The sequence below is a fragment of the Pseudophryne corroboree genome, chromosome 4, assembly GCF_028390025.1.
Source record: "Pseudophryne corroboree isolate aPseCor3 chromosome 4, aPseCor3.hap2, whole genome shotgun sequence".
Classification (NCBI taxonomy): Eukaryota; Metazoa; Chordata; class Amphibia; order Anura; family Myobatrachidae; genus Pseudophryne; species Pseudophryne corroboree.
This window is the reverse complement of record NC_086447.1, coordinates 3,514,015-3,530,375: the sequence shown is the minus strand read 5'-3', so window position 1 is coordinate 3,530,375 and position 16,361 is coordinate 3,514,015. Positions and strand designations below refer to the sequence as shown.

At 52.3% G+C, this 16,361-nt stretch overlaps 1 protein-coding gene across 1 annotated transcript in view; it reads right to left on the bottom strand.

The window, feature by feature from the left end:
- The window catches only part of EIF2B4 (eukaryotic translation initiation factor 2B subunit delta), a 141,624-nt gene that overhangs the window by 15,069 nt on the left and 110,194 nt on the right, over window positions 1-16,361 (bottom strand). The window contains exons 8-11 of the mRNA XM_063914920.1: window positions 11,945-12,021; window positions 11,207-11,309; window positions 10,889-11,016; window positions 10,566-10,743 (exon numbers count right to left, since the gene is read on the bottom strand). Of these exons, the coding sequence (XP_063770990.1) occupies window positions 10,566-10,743; window positions 10,889-11,016; window positions 11,207-11,309; window positions 11,945-12,021 (486 nt within the window). The remainder of the gene's footprint in view (window positions 1-10,565; window positions 10,744-10,888; window positions 11,017-11,206; window positions 11,310-11,944; window positions 12,022-16,361) is intronic.

The window sequence follows — 16,361 nt, the reverse complement described above, 5'->3', positions numbered from 1 at the left end:
TTTTTGTGGTACCGAAGCCGGATGGCTCGGTAAGGCCTATTCTAAATCTGAAGTCCTTGAACCTGTACATAAAGAAGTTCAAGTTCAAGATGGAGTCACTCAGAGCAGTGATAGCGAACCTGGAAGAAGGGGACTTTATGGTATCCTTGGACATCAAGGATGCGTATCTCCACGTTCCAATTACCCCTCACACCAGGGGTACCTCAGGTTCGTTGTACAAAACTGTCACTATCAGTTTCAGACGCTGCCGTTTGGTTTGTCCACGGCACCTCGGGTCTTTACAAAGGTAATGGCCGAGATGATGATTCTTCTTCGAAGAAAAGGCGTATTAATTATCCCATACTTGGACGATCTCCTAATAAGGGCAAGGTCCAGAGAACAGCTAGAGATGGGTTTAGCACTATCTCAAGAGGTGCTAAAGCAGCACGGATGGATTCTGAATATTCCAAAATCCCAATTAATGCCGACAACTCGTCTGCTGTTCCTGGGGATGATTCTGGACACAGTTCAGAAAAAGGTTTTTCTTCCCGAAGAAAAAGCCAAGGAGTTATCTGACCTGGTCAGGAACCTCCTAAAACCAGGAAAGGTGTCTGTACATCAATGCACAAGAGTCCTGGGAAAAAATGGTAGCTTCTTACGAAGCAATCCCTTTCGGCAGATTCCATGCAAAGGGATCTGTTGGACAAATGGTCAGGGTCGCATCTTCAGATGCACCTGCGGATAACCCTGTCGCCGAGGACAAGGGTATCCCTTCTGTGGTGGTTGCAGGAGGCTCATCTATTGGAGGGCCGCAGATTCGGCATGCAGGATTGGATCCTGGTGACCACGGATGCCAGCCTGAGAGGCTGGGGAGCAGTCACACAGGGAAGAAATTTCCAGGGAGTGTGGTCGAGCCTGAAAAAGTCTCTTCACATAAGCATTCTGGAACTAAGAGCAATCTACAATGCTCTAAGCCAGGCGGAACCTCTGCTTCAAGGAAGACCGGTGTTGATCCAGTCGGACAACATCACGGCAGTCGCCCATGTAAACAGACAGGGCGGCACAAGAAGCAGGAGGGCAATGGCAGAAGCTGCCAGGATCCTTCGCTGGGCGGAGAATCACGTGATAGCACTGTCAGCAGTATTCATCCCGGGCGTGGACAACTGGGAAGCAGACTTCCTCAGCAGACACGACCTTCACCCGGGAGAGTGGGGACTTCATCCAGAAGTTTTCCACATGCTATTAAACCGTTGGGTAAAACCAATGGTGGACATGATGGCGTCTCGCCTCAACAAAACACTGGACAGGTATTGCGCCAGGTCAAGAGATCCGCAGGCAATAGCTGTGGACGCGCTGGTAACACCTTGGGTGTACCAGTCGGTATATGTGTTTCCTCCTCTGCCTCTCATACCAAAGGTATTGAGGATTATACGGCAAAGAGGAGTAAGACTAGTGGCTCCGGATTGGCCAAGAAGGACTTGGTACCCGGAACTTCAAGAGATGGTCACGGACGATCCGTGGCCTCTACTTCTGAGAAGGGACCTGCTTCAGCAGGGTCCTTGTCTTTTTCAAGACTTACCGCGGCTGCGTTTGACGGCATGGCGTTTGAATGCCAGATCCTAAAAGGAAAAGGCATTCCAGAAGAAGTCATTCCTACCTTGATAAAGGCAAGGTAGGAAGTCACCGCGAAGCTTTATCGCCGTATTGGGCGAAAATATGTTGCGTGGTGCGAGCAGCGGAGTGCTCCGATGGAGGAATTTCAACTGGGTCGTTTTCCTACATTTCCTGCAATCAGGATTGTCTTTGGGTCTCAAATTGGGATCTATTAAGGTTCAAATTTCGGCCCTATCAATATTCTTCCAAAAAGAATTGGCCTCGGTCCCTGAGGTCCAGATTTTTATCAAAGGAGTACTGCATATACAGCCTCCTGTGGTGCCTAAGGTGGCACCGTGGGATCTAAATGTAGTTTTAGATTTCCTCAAATCCAATTGGTTTGAACCACTAAAGAATGTGGATTTGAAATATCTCACATGGAAAGTGACTATGTTACTGGCCCTGGCTTCGGCCGGGAGAGTATCTGAACTGGCGGCTTTGTTTTATAAAAGCACTTATTTAATTTTCCATTCGACATAGGGCAGAGCTGCGGACGCGTCCGCATTTTCTCCCTAAGGTGGTATCAGCGTTTCACCTGAACCAGCCTATTGTAGTGCCTGCGGCTACAGACGACTTGAAGGACTCCAAGTTGTTGGACGTTGTCAGAGCCTTAAAAATATACATTTAAAGGACGGCTGGAGTCAGAAAATCTGACTAGCTGTTTATACTGTATGCACCCAACAAGTTGGGTGCACCTGCTTCTAAGCAGTCGATTGCTCGTTGGATTTGTAACAAAAAATTCAACTTGTACATTCTGTGGCAGGCCTGCCACAGCCTAAATCTGTTAAGGCCCATTCCGCAAGGAAGGTGGGCTCATCTTGGGCGGCTGCCCGAGGGGTCTCGGCATTACAACTCTGCCGAGCAGCTACGTGGTCAGGGGAGAACACGTTTGTAAATTTTTGCAAATTTGATACCCTGGCAAAGGAGGACCTGGAGTTCTCTCATTCGGTGCTGCAGAGTCATCCGCACTCTCCCGCCCGTTTGGGAGCTTTGGTATAATCCCCATGGTCCTTTCAGGAACCCCAGCATCCACTTAGGACGATAGAGAAAATAAGAATTTACTTACCGATAATTCTATTTCTCGGAGTCCGTAGTGGATGCTGGGCGCCCATCCCAAGTGCGGATTATCTGCAATACTTGTACATAGTTATTGTTAACTAATTCGGGTTATTGTTTAGGAAGCCATCTTTCAGAGGCTCCTCTGTTATCATACTGTTAACTGGGTTTAGATCACAAGTTGTACGGTGTGATTGGTGTGGCTGGTATGAGTCTTACCCGGGATTCAAAATCCTCCCTTATTGTGTACGCTCGTCCGGGCACAGTACCTAACTGGAGTCTGGAGGAGGGTCATAGGGGGAGGAGCCAGTACACACCACCTGACCTGTAAAAGCTTTACTTTTGTGCCCTGTCTCCTGCGGAGCCGCTATTCCCCATGGTCCTTTCAGGAACCCCAGCATCCACTACGGACTCCGAGAAATAGAATTATCGGTAAGTAAATTCTTATTATATTATAGAAATAGAGGAAAAATGGCGCCCGGGAATTAAAAGTACCCTTATATATAGACTGTTCCTTAACAGGTTTCACGATCAATATTTATAAAGGTTTTTCTTACAAATATATAACGGACTGTTTTTCATAAAAAAATTTCATTAAACAAACTATACAGAAACATAATCTGTGTCCATCATTATTACGTAGACATTAAGATGTAATTTCTCATACAACGATCCGTCAATAGGATATAAAGGAATGAAGGCAACTTTATGTTCTGTCCTTAATCCTCCTCATAAATGTTCTTGTTGATGTTATCTTAATGTCTATGTAATAATGATGGACACAGATTATGTTTCTGTATAGTTGTTTTCATAAACATTTTTTATGAAAAACAGATAGTTATATATTTGTAAGAAAAACCTTTATAAATATTGATCGTGAAACCTGTTAAGGAACAGTCTATATATAAGGGTACTTTTAATTCCTGGGCGCCATTTTTCCTCTATTTCTATATCCTATTCTCTAGGTTCAGTTCCTCCTAACAGGGAACTTAGAGGAACCAGGCAGCCCTTCTTCAAGATAACTTAATCTAATTGCTTATCTTGAAACCAAATAGCGCAGGAGGAGAGTTTTTGGTTTGATAGATAATATATATATATATATATATATATATATATATATATATATATATATATATAGTCCCGGAGATGCGGCACTCTGGTTCACTTTAGCAAGCAAGAGGCGGGCGTGGACTCCCAAATATGAATCAACGTTTCAATATTTATTTATATTGTCATCAGGATACAGCTAAAACAAACATAGACATACCTTTATACAAGCCCATCACCACGTGAATGCCGGCGTCGGGAGCGGGACCGCTCACCCGCCCCTTTGCCGCGCTGAAAACGGACATCATAGACCTGCGTCTAGTGAGTCCCGATGTAGTCACCATGGCAACAAGAACAAGCCTAGAGACACAGGGCGCACTATAAGTACAACCATAATATCGTTATTCAAAACATATATCAAGCATTAATAACCTGAATGGCCCATAAAGAACTAACTGATGAAAAGTAAAAGGCTACCATACCAATATACGAACGTAATGCTGCGTAGGCTACGTTTTCATTAAGCCCCTTAGGGGCAATTACATTAAGGCGATGGATCCATTGTGCTTCGCAGCGTAATAGTTGTAAAGATCTGTTACCCCCTCTGATGTTAATGGGGACCGTATCAATCATACGGTAACGAAGACTAGTAAGTGGGTGTTTAAAAATGTTTGCCCATGCGGTCTGTCATATATCGGCAAGACTGAGAGCAAATTCAAGGAGCGCATGGGCAATCATAGGGCAGCTATACGGGCAGCTATTACATCAGGCATGAGTGATCAACCCGTAGCCCGCCACTTTGCACTTTTTAAACACCCACTTACTAGTCTTCGTTACTGTATGATTGATACGGTCCCCATTAACATCAGAGGGGGTAACAGATCTTTACAACTATTACGCTGCGAAGCACAATGGATCCATCGCCTTAATGTAATTGCCCCTAAGGGGCGTAATGAAAACGTAGCCTACGCAGCATTACGTTCGTATATTGGTATGGTAGCCTTTTACTTTTCATTAGTTAGTTCTTTATGGGCCATTCATGTTATTAATGCTTGATATATGTTTTGAATAACGATATTATGGTTGTACTTATAGTGCGCCCTGTGTCTCTAGGCTTGTTCTTGTTGCCATGGTGACTACATCGGGACTCACTAGACGCAGGTCTATGACGTCCGTTTTCAGCGCGGCAAAGGGGCGGGTGAGCGGTCCCGCTCCCGACGCCGGCATTCACGTGGTGATGGGCTTGTATAAAGGTATGTCTATGTTTGTTTTAGTTGTATCCTGATGACAATATAAAATAAATATTGAAACGTTGATTCATATTTGGGAGTCCACGCCCGCCTCTTGCTTGCTAAAGTGAACCAGAGTGCCGCATCTCCGGGACTGTGTTTGTATCTACATGAAGGCACCGGTGCAGGTGATATAATTTGTTGAAGGGAGTGCCAGACCGACAGGAGTTTTTTATATATATTTTTTTTTTTTATTCAAAAGTCGCAGTACAACCTGTTGTTTCACTACCTGTGCAGGAAATGGGGAAAACTGACTACTCCAGTAAGGTATGAGTGAGGTGGGCTATCTTTCAGGGTATGTACCGAACATGGGCGCCATCTTGTAATCGTCCATCTTGAATCTAAGTCAGATTTCTAAAATGGAAAGGGGGTCGTGTAACCGGTCACACAACATCAGAATTTGCTGAGAAGTTTATTGCTGCAAACAGATGTGAAATAGCAGCTATGGCTCAGAAGTTAAAGCACGTTTTTTGTTGCAGGTAAGTGAAGATGGCTTTGATAAAAGAGGAGAGAATTGGTCATTTTGATGTCTGGAGAAGGAAGTTTCCGTGTCATAGCTGCAGATTCTAACAGCCTTGGAAGGTACCATCCAGTGTGGATTCTGGTTGTGACGGGTAACTTCACCACTGACAAACGTTTCCTCATCACTGAACAAGATGCCTTGTGCAAAAGATGGCTCCTATTGATGTATGCAGCACGTGGGCCTTAGAGTAACGTCTGTCTGGGTCATCCTCCGGTAGGTACTGGAGCAGCTGGATCATGAATGGATGCCATCGATGGGCATGAAGGATTCGTACGATCGATGACTGGCTGATTCCTCATTCTGCTGACAAACGTCGTGTGCTGCGTTGTGGGCTCTTCACGAAGGATGACAAAACCATTGTTGAGGTTGTCTCGTCAGTAGCACTTTTTGGACGACCACTCTGTGACTTGTCAGCCACAGTCCCAGTTTCTCGGAAATTGGAAATTAGGCACCTGACAGTGTTATGTGAAATTGGCGGTCTCTCTGGGTGCCGGTTGTTAAAATCTGCAGCTATGACACAGAAACTTCCTTCTCCAGACATCACAATGACCTCATTTCTCTTCTCTTTTATCAAAGCCATCTTCAGTTACCTGCAACAAAAAAAGTGTTCGGTACATACCCTAAAAGATAGCCCAACTCGCACATTTCCTGCACCGTTTTTGAGGAGCTTCAGTGCTGTTGCTGTATAGAACCGTGCGGTCAGCAGCAGCCTGGAACAGCAATGTAGTTTTGGAAAATGGCTGAAACCACATGCAGGGGCTGTCCCGAGTCAGACGGGAAGTGCAGGGGCTGTCCCCAGTCAGGATGGGAAGTGCTGGGGCTGTCCCCAGTCAGGATGGGAAGTGCTGGGGCTGTCCCCAGTCAGGATGGGAAGTGCTGGGGCTGTCCCCAGTCAGGATGGGAAGTGCTGGGGCTGTCCCCAGTCAGGATGGGAAGTGCTGGGGCTGTCCCCAGTCAGGATGGGAAGTGCTGGGGCTGTCCCCAGTCAGGATGGGAAGTGCTGGGGCTGTCCCCAGTCAGGATGGGAAGTGCTGGGGCTGTCCCCAGTCAGGATGGGAAGTGCTGGGGCTGTCCCCAGTCAGGATGGGAAGTGCTGGGGCTGTCCCCAGTCAGGATGGGAAGTGCTGGGGCTGTCCCCAGTCAGGATGGGAAGTGCTGGGGCTGTCCCCAGTCAGGATGGGAAGTGCTGGGGCTGTCCCCAGTCAGGATGGGAAGTGCTGGGACTGTCCCCAGTCAGGATGGGAAGTGCTGGGGCTGTCCCCAGTCAGGATGGGAAGTGCTGGGGCTGTCCCCAGTCAGACGGGAAGTGCTGGGGCTGTCCAGAGTCATGCGGGAAGCGCTGGGGCTGTCCAGAGTCACGCGGGAAGTGCTGGGGCTGTCCAGATTCACGCGGGAAGTGCTGGGGCTGTCCAGAGTCAGGCGGGAAGTGCTGGGGCTGTCCAGAGTCAGGCAGGAAGTGCTGTGGCTGTCCAGAGTCAGGCGGGAAGTGCTGTGGCTGTCCAGAGTCAGGCGGGAAGTGCTGGAGCTGTCCAGAGTCAGGCGGGAAGTGCTGGGGCTGACCAGAGTCAGGCGGGAAGTGCTGGGGCTGTCCCCAGTCAGACGGGAAGTGCAGAGGCTGTCCAGAGTCAGACGGGAAGTGCTGGGGCTGTCCAGAGTCAGACAGGGAGTGCTGGGGCTGTCCAGAGTCAGACGGGAAGTGCTGGGGCTGTCCAGAGTCAGACGGGAAGTGCTGGGGCTGTCCAGAATCAGACGGGAAGCGCTGGGGCTGTCCAGAGTCAGACGGGAAGCGCTGGGAAGCCTGGGAGTTGAAGTCCCCATTGAGCTAAGCTCCGCCCCTCTGCTGTTCAGTGTATGGCGCCCTATTAAAAAATATGCTAGCGAAGCTGTAATTAGTTTGCGCTGCAGTTACCCTGTTGTGAGGGGTCTCCCCTTAGGCTATATTGCGCACTGCGGGCTGCTACGCTGACCCTAATCACCGCCCTATTCTTCTCCCGGACACCCTGCTAGTCAGGGAGCCGGGTAATACTCACAGGCTTCCACGCAGGTCAGTGCTGGTGGGCTGGCAGGGACCAAAAATGCAAGCCGCAAGTAGCCGCATTTGGAAAACCCCAGAGACCAGTGTCTCTGCAGCCGGAGACACAGGCATTAGCCCCGAGAGGCAGCAACTGCTCCCCCTTGGCAGCTCCAATGTCGCAGGCAGACCGGGGCAGTGCTGTCTGTCTGTCCTCAACGCTTCTCTCGCAGATAAAATGTCTTTAAATTAAAAAACTGCTGGAGGAAGCCAGAAGTGACCGGCTCCCTCAGGCGCTATTTCTAAAGCGGCTCTGGAGGGGGGGGGGGGGGGGGGGGGGGGGGCATAGAGGGGGAGGGATAATCTAAAGTGCAGGCCTTACTTATCCATCCGTCTATATCCCACTGTCATAAGCCTCCAGTGCCCTCTAGTGGATGGAGGAGAAACCATTGCCAACACGACATACATCACACGCAATGGCAAGGATAGGCTCGGACCATGGGCCTATCCTGAGTGGTGGTCTTGCTACTCAGTGGCATACCAATAGCCCCCGAAGACCCCCTGGCTTGGAGGCGCAGGGTGGCTTGTGGCCGCAGGGGGTCTGCGGGGGCTACTGCTATACCACTGCCTGGAGATACTTGTCTGCGGTGCCGTTCTGCCTGCCCCCGTTGAAAATGTCCCTCCCAAAATGGCTACTGTCTTAGAGGAGAGTCACTAAGGATGCTAGAGGAGGCAGCAGCTATTTTGGGAGTGACATTTAAATGAAGAAATGCGCAACAGGACCGCAGACATGCGGCTTTGGCCGGAGGCGGGACCCCCTGACAATGAACAGAAGTCCTGACATTTACAATGGGGGTAGGTGCAATGGAACCACAGACCCGCGGCGGCTGGGGAATCACTTGACAACGAGCAGGAACCAGGGCAGGGCACCTGAAAATTTTTGGGCAGGCGACGCCTAATTTATATTGAATGCAATAAAAGGCCTATTGCAAGTGCCGTGGCAAAACACGGTCCAGCATCTTCTGTAACCTCACATGCACCATCTTCTCAGTCTAGGTGGGTCACCTTTAAAACATACAAATCAGTGCACAAAAAGAACACTAAGACTGAAGAGCAAACTGTGTGTTCACAAGCTTCACAGATCCCTGAGGAGAGCCGAAGTGACATTTCTGATTCCGACACTAATCGTAGAGAAGACTCCTTTCACCATTTCTGAACCCTCTGCAAATGTGGGGATGAGCAGTAGTAAAAGTAATGGTTTAGAGCAGGCATTCCCGACCTCAGCCCTCAAGGCACACTAGCCCGTCCAGGTGTTAGTGATATCCAGTCTTCAGCACAAATGGTTAAATCAAAATAACTGAGGTACTAATTAAATCACCTGTGCTTAAGCCTGGATATCACTAAAACCAGTACTGTTAGTATGCCTTAAGGACCGAGGTTGGGAATGCCTGGTTTAGAGTCAGAAATGGAAACGGAGGATGCTACTGTGGAAGTGCAACAGGATAGGGGGATATATGTGTATCTAATGCTAATGGAGGATGTTGATAATGAATATGTTGGACAAGAAGTTGATCAAATTCAGGAGGAGGATATTATTGTGTCAAAGTAAGTCAGCCACCAGTGGCAGCGGTTTTTGCCAGTGATCGGAAGGACATTGCCTGCTCACAAGACCAAAAAAAAAAAAAAAAATCACTTCTTTTGTGTAGAACCAATTTTACCCAAATCCTGGCAACATCTGTGAAGGCATATGTACCTTATCTGAGGCCAAAGTTGGTAGAGTTAGAGACGTTAACCATCTAGGCACCTCCTCCCTGTTACATCATTTGCAGAGAGTACATCGCAGAAGCTGCAAAAATGGTAGTCCCTGTCGCTGAAGTGCTTAGTTTGTTAAACTGTGCATGTCCTTTTTAATATAAAACAATGTGGGAGGGCTCATGGACAATTCCATTGTGCACCACTTTTCTTTTCATTATGGGCTGTATTTTTTTAAGCATTGTTTAGTGTTCACTCTAGGAGTGAAAAGGGGCAGGGCGCCGGACTCCGGGGCACATGTGCGCGCGCCCGAAACGGGGGCGTGACCACGCAAATTAGGGGGCGTGGCCACGCATACATCATTTTAGGGGGCGGTGCGGCCCACAAACGCTACTATAGAGAGCGTCTGTGGCCGGCGACGTCACTGTTGGGGGCGTGCCCAGCACCTCCGTCTGTGCTGGGCTTCCCCCAGCCCTCTCCCAATGCGTGAATGGATGCCGCGCGCATGCGCACGGCATCTATACACCCCGGGAGGGCAGGAAGCGGACGGCTGTTCTAGCAGGGCGCCGCAAAAGGGGCAGGGCGCGGCGCCCTGCTAAAACAGCCTAGAGTGAACACTAATTGTTGATGGTCTTCTGTCTCTCGCATGGCCATTTGAATCTCTTGTATTGTCCTGACTCCTCAGGCCTGTGATTTACTGCATGGATCAGTTTGTAATTGCATTCGAATTCAGAAATCAAATCTCATGTTATGATGCTCGCTTTTTAATAATTTGTTCTACATTTTTTTATTTAATCAAATCAACACTTTACATGCCTTCCACTACATACTCCACCTTTATATCCATGTATTGCCCTTGGGCCTTTGATCTAGTTCTTGATTACTGAAGACACTCTATGGATGAGTGTAGTTTGTTCAACTGCCATCCTGTCTACCACTGCTGTGCCACTATGTTTTATAGATGTACTATATACTTTTAACCAGCCATATGTTTGTGTAGCCATTCTGTCGCTTGGTTTAGCCGGCCAGCTCGCTGCAGTCTTTGGCCAATATTGGTGAAATATATCGGGAGCTGTAAAGTGGTCAAAACTGACTGGAAATTAATGTTCCTAATGTTAGAACTGTAGGAAGAAAAATACTTCCAAATTACATGAACGTATGCACAACGTATCTCCTCCAAGGACAACTCGGTGGCTCTGCTACGTCTTATATGCCCACCAGTCCCACATACCCAGGGCAACATTCCCCCACTTACCTCGGGCAGGATGTAGGAAATGGCCGAGATCAATATGTAAGTGCAGTGAATGCCGCAGTTGGCCAGTCTCCTCAGGGTGTCTCTGCCGTCAAGCCGTGGCCGGCTGTCAACCACGATGACCCGGAACCTCTTCCCGCTGTTGTGCGCCTCGCAGAGCGTGAAGGTCACCAGCGACGAGCTGACACAGTAAAACACACGTTAGTCTCACCTGCACAAGGTGAGGGGGATAAAGCGCACACGTCGTGGGTTCACATAGAAACATCATCTCAGCAGCCAATAGGATGATCGCACCAGGGCTGGGCGCCAATCAATCGCGTACTTACCAGCCGTACACCAAGATGACGTCATCCTCGCTGATCTTCTCTGCGGCGGACTTGGAAATGGCCTCAGCCGCCAGCTGGATCTTCTCCCGGATGTAGTTATCGATGCACTGATACAGCTCCTGCTTTGCCTGAAGAGAAACATGCAGAGGACAAAGTGATCAAGGAGATCACCAGGAACTAGATCAGCCGGGGATCGCTCAATGGGTGAGGCACCGTGTCAGCCTGTAACAGGCGTAGACCAGATCCATCACTGGCACTACCACTGGCTCCCAGTACAAGGAGCCGCAATATCCAGGGTGACGGGGCGCCGGCACTCACCTCCTCCTCTCCTTGTGCCCGGCTCAGTGTGGAGATCTCTTTCTTTATGTATTTTATAGCATTTCCCATACTGGCTGACAGAGGGCGGCACTGATTCAGGAAGCTGCATTACAAGGAAAGAGAAGCCCATCAGGTCACATGCCTCCCCTTACTAATAAACCGACTTCTTCCCTTCCCCACCTCCTCCCGCACAGCCAACCGGCCCCGGCCGCCCCTCCTCCCGCGCAGCCAACCGGCACTGGCCGTCCCTTCTTCCACGCAGCCAACCGACCTGGCATCTCCTCCCCCCACGCAGCCAAACACCCTCCTCCCTCCCACGCAGCCAAACGGCCCCGGCCGCCCCTCCTCCCGCGCAGCCAACTGGCACCAGCATCTCCTCACCCCACGCAGCCAAATACCTCCCACGCAGCCAAACGGCCCCGACCGCCCCTCCTCCCTCCCAGCCAAACAGCCCCCCCCCACACCCCCCCTCCCAGCCAATCGACACCGGCCTCCCCCCCTCGCTCCCGTGCAGCAAACCGTCCCCGGCCGCCCCCCTCCCTCCCTGCCTGCCTGCCGGCCGGCCGCCCACCCTCCCTCCCGCGCAGCCAACCGGCCCCGGTCGCGCTCCCTCTCGAACAGGTAACTGGCCCCAGCTGCCCCTCTTCCAGCACAAGCAACTCCATCCACCCTCCTATCTGACAAGCAACTCCTCCCCACAGGCTGCTTATAGCAGACATAAGAACAATGACCCCTCACCTGATGGAAGGCTTCAATTTGTTGACCAGGTCACGTGACAGCTCCTCATTGGGTGGAGTGTTGTAGTCTCTAATAACCTATTATATGTAGGAAAAGATGGCAATATGAATCAGCAGACGAGGATGGAGGCTGTGCTGGGTGTAAGAGGATGAGGAGGGAATGACGGCGGGGGCTGTGCTGGGTGTAAGAGGATGAGGAGGGAATGATGGCAGGGGCTGTGCTGGGTGTAAGAGGATGAGGAGGGAATGACGGCGGGGGCTGTGCTGGGTGTAAGAGGATGAGGAGGGAATGATGGCGGGGGCTGTGCTGTGTGTAAGAGGATGAGGAGGGAATGATGGCGGGGGCTGTGCTGGGTGTAAGAGGATGAGGAGGGAATGATAGCGGGTGCTGGGTGTAAGAGGATGAGGAGGGAATGATGGCGGGGGCTGGGTGTAAGAGGATGAGGAGGGAATGATGGCGGGGGCTGTGCTGGGTGTAAGAGGATGAGGAGGGAATGATGGCGGGGGCTGGGTGTAAGAGGATGAGGAGGGAATGATGGCGGGGGCTGTGCTGGGTGTAAGAGGATGAGGAGGGAATGATGGCGGGGGCTGTGCTGGGTGTAAGAGGATGAGGAGGGAATGATGGCGGGGGCTGTGCTGGGTGTAAAAGGATGAGGAGGGAATGATGGCGGGGGCTGTGCTGTGTGTGTAAGAGGATGAGGAGGGAATGATGGTGGGGACTGTGTGTAAGAGGATGAGGAGGGAATGATGGCGGGGGCTGTGCTGGGTGTAAGAGGATGAGGAGGGAATGACGGCGGGGGCTGTGCTGGGTGTAAGAGGATGAGGAGGGAATGATGGCGGGGGCTGTGCTGGGTGTAAGAGGATGAGGAGGGAATGATGGCGGGGGCTGTGCTGGGTGTAAGAGGATGAGGAGGGAATGATGGCAGGGGCTGGGTATAAGAGGTTGAGGAGGGAATGATGGCGGGGGCTGTGCTGGGTGTAAGAGGATGAGGAGGGAATGACGGCGGGGGCTGTGCTGGGTGTAAGAGGATGAGGAGGGAATGATGGCGGGGGCTGTGCTGGGTGTAAGAGGATGAGGAGGGAATGATGGCGGGGGCTGTGCTGGGTGTAAGAGGATGAGGAGGGAATGATGGCGGGGGCTGGGTATAAGAGGTTGAGGAGGGAATGATGGCGGGGGCTGTGCTGGGTGTAAGAGGATGAGGAGGGAATGACGGCGGGGGCTGTGCTGGGTGTAAGAGGATGAGGAGGGAATGATGGCGGGGGCTGTGCTGGGTGTAAAAGGATGAGGAGGGAATAATGGCGGGGGCTGTGCTGGGTGTAAGAGGATGAGGAGGGAATGATGGCGGGGGCTGTGCTGGGTGTAAGAGGATGAGGAGGGAATGATGGCGGGGGCTGTGCTGGGTGTAAGAGGATGAGGAGGGAATGATGGCGGGGGCTGTGCTGGGTGTAAGAGGATGAGGAGGGAATGATGGCGGGGGCTGTGCTGCGTGTAAGAGGAGGAGGAGGGAATGATGGCGGGGGCTGTGCTGGGTGTAAGAGGATGAGGAGGGAATGATGGCGGGGGCTGTGCTGGGTGTAAGAGGATGAGGAGGGAATGATGGCGGGGGCTGTGCTGGGTGTAAGAGGATGAGGAGGGAATGATGGCGGGGGCTGTGCTGGGTGTAAGAGGATGAGGAGGGGATGATGGCGGGGACTGTGCTGCGTGTAAGAGGATGAGGAGGGGATGATGGCGGAGGCTGTGCTGCGTGTAAGAGGAGGAGGAGGGAATGATGGCGGGGACTGTGCTGCGTGTAAGAGGAGGAGGAGGGAATGATGGCGGGGACTGTGCTGCGTGTAAGAGGATGAGGAGGGAATGATGGCGGGGGCTGTGCTGGATGTAAGAGGATGAGGAGGGAATGATGGCGGGGGCTGGGTGTAAGAGGATGAGGAGGGAATGATGGCGGGGGCTGTGCTGTGTGTAAGAGGATGAGGAGGGAATGATTGCGGGGGCTGTGCTGTGTGTAAGAGGATGAGGAGGGAATGATGGCGGGGGCTGTGCTGGGTGTAAGAGGATGAGGAGGGAATGATGGCGGGGGCTGGGTGTAAGAGGATGAGGAGGGAATGATGGCGGGGGCTGTGCAGGGTGTAAGAGGATGAGGAGGGAATGATGGCAGGGGCTGTGCTGGGTGTAAGAGGATGAGGAGGGAATGATGGCGGGGGCTGTGCTGCGTGTAAGAGTATGAGGAAAGAATGATGGCGGGGGCTGTGCTGTGTGTAAGAGGATGAGGAGGGAATGATGGCGGGGGCTGTGTGTAAGAGGATGAGCAGGGAATGATGGCGGGGGCTGTGCTGGGTGTAAGAGGATGAGGAGGGAATGACGGCGGGGGCTGTGCTGGGTGTAAGAGGATGAGGAGGGAATGATGGCGGGGGCTGTGCTGGGTGTAAGAGGATGAGGAGGGAATGATGGCGGGGGCTGTGCTGCGTGTAAGAGTATGAGGAAAGAATGATGGCGGGGGCTGTGCTGTGTGTAAGAGGATGAGGAGGGAATGATGGCGGGGGCTGTGTGTAAGAGGATGAGCAGGGAATGATGGCGGGGGCTGTGCTGGGTGTAAGAGGATGAGGAGGGGATGACGGCGGGGGCTGTGCTGGGTGTAAGAGGATGAGGAGGGAATGATGGCGGGGGCTGTGCTGGGTGTAAGAGGATGAGGAGGGAATGATGGCGGGGGCTGTGCTGGGTGTAAGAGGATGAGGAGGGAATGATGGCGGGGGCTGTGCTGGGTGTAAGAGGATGAGGAGGGAATGATGGCGGGGGCTGTGCTGGGTGTAAAAGGATGAGGAGGGAATGATGGCGGGGCTGTGCTGTGTGTGTAAGAGGATGAGGAGGGAATGATGGTGGGGGCTGTGTGTAAGAGGATGAGGAGGGAATGATGGCGGGGGCTGTGCTGGGTGTAAGAGGATGAGGAGGGAATGACGGCGGGGGCTGTGCTGCGTGTAAGAGGATGAGGAGGGAATGATGGCGGGGGCTGTGCTGGGTGTAAGAGGATGAGGAGGGAATGATGGCGGGGGCTGTGCTGGGTGTAGGAGGATGAGGAGGGAATAATGGCGGGGGCTGTGCTGGGTGTAAGAGGATGAGGAGGGAATGATGGCGGGGGCTGTGCTGGGTGTAAGAGGATGAGGAGGGAATGATGGCGGGGGCTGTGCTGGGTGTAAGAGGATGAGGAGGGAATGATGGCGGGGGCTGGGTATAAGAGGTTGAGGAGGGAATGATGGCGGGGGCTGTGTGTAAGAGGATGAGGAGGGAATGATGGCGGGGGCTGTGCTGGGTGTAAGAGGATGAGGAGGGAATGATGGCGGGGGCTGTGCTGGGTGTAAGAGGATGAGGAGGGAATGATGGCGGGGGCTGTGCTGGGTGTAAGAGGATGAGGAGGGAATGATGGCGGGGGCTGTGCTGGGTGTAAGAGGATGAGGAGGGAATGATGGCGGGGGCTGGATGTAAGAGGATGAGGAGGGAATGATGGCGGGGGCTGTGCTGGGTGTAAGAGGATGAGGAGGGAATGATGGCGGGGACTGTGCTGGGTGTAAGAGGATGAGGAGGGAATGATGGCGGGGGCTGTGCTGCGTGTAAGAGGAGGAGGAGGGAATGATGCCTGTGCTGGGTGTAAGAGGATGAGGAGGGAATGATGGAGGGAATGATGGCGGGGGCTGTGCTGGGTGTAAGAGGAGGAGGAGGAGGGAATGATGGCGGGGGCTGTGCTGCGTGTAAGAGGATGAGGAGGGAATGATGGCGGGGGCTGTGCTGGGTGTAAGAGGATGAGGAGGGAATGATGGCGGGGACTGTGCTGGGTGTAAGAGGATGAGGAGGGAATGATGGCGGGGGCTGTGCTGCGTGTAAGAGGAGGAGGAGGGAATGATGGCTGTGCTGGGTGTAAGAGGATGAGGAGGGAATGATGGAGGGAATGATGGCGGGGGCTGTGCTGGGTGTAAGAGGAGGAGGAGGGAATGATGGCGGGGGCTGTGCTGCGTGTAAGAGGATGAGGAGGGAATGATGGAGGGAATGATGGCGGGGGCTGTGCTGGGTGTAAGAGGAGGAGGAGGGAATGATGGCGGGGGCTGTGCTGGGTGTAAGAGGACGAGGAGGGAATGATGGCGGGGGCTGTGCTGCGTGTAAGAGGATGAGGAGGGAATGATGGAGGGGGCTGTGCTGGGTGTAAGAGGATGAGGAGGGAATGAAGGCGGGGGCTGGGTATAAGAGGTTGAGGAGGGAATGATGGCGGGGGCTGTGTGTAAGAGGATGAGGAGGGAAAGATGGCGGGGGCTGTGCTGGGTGTAAGAGGATGAGGAGGGAATGATGGCGGGGGCTGTGCTGGGTGTAAGAGGATGAGGAGGGAATTATGGCGGGGGCTGTGCTGGGTGTAAGAGGATGAGGAGGGAATGATGGC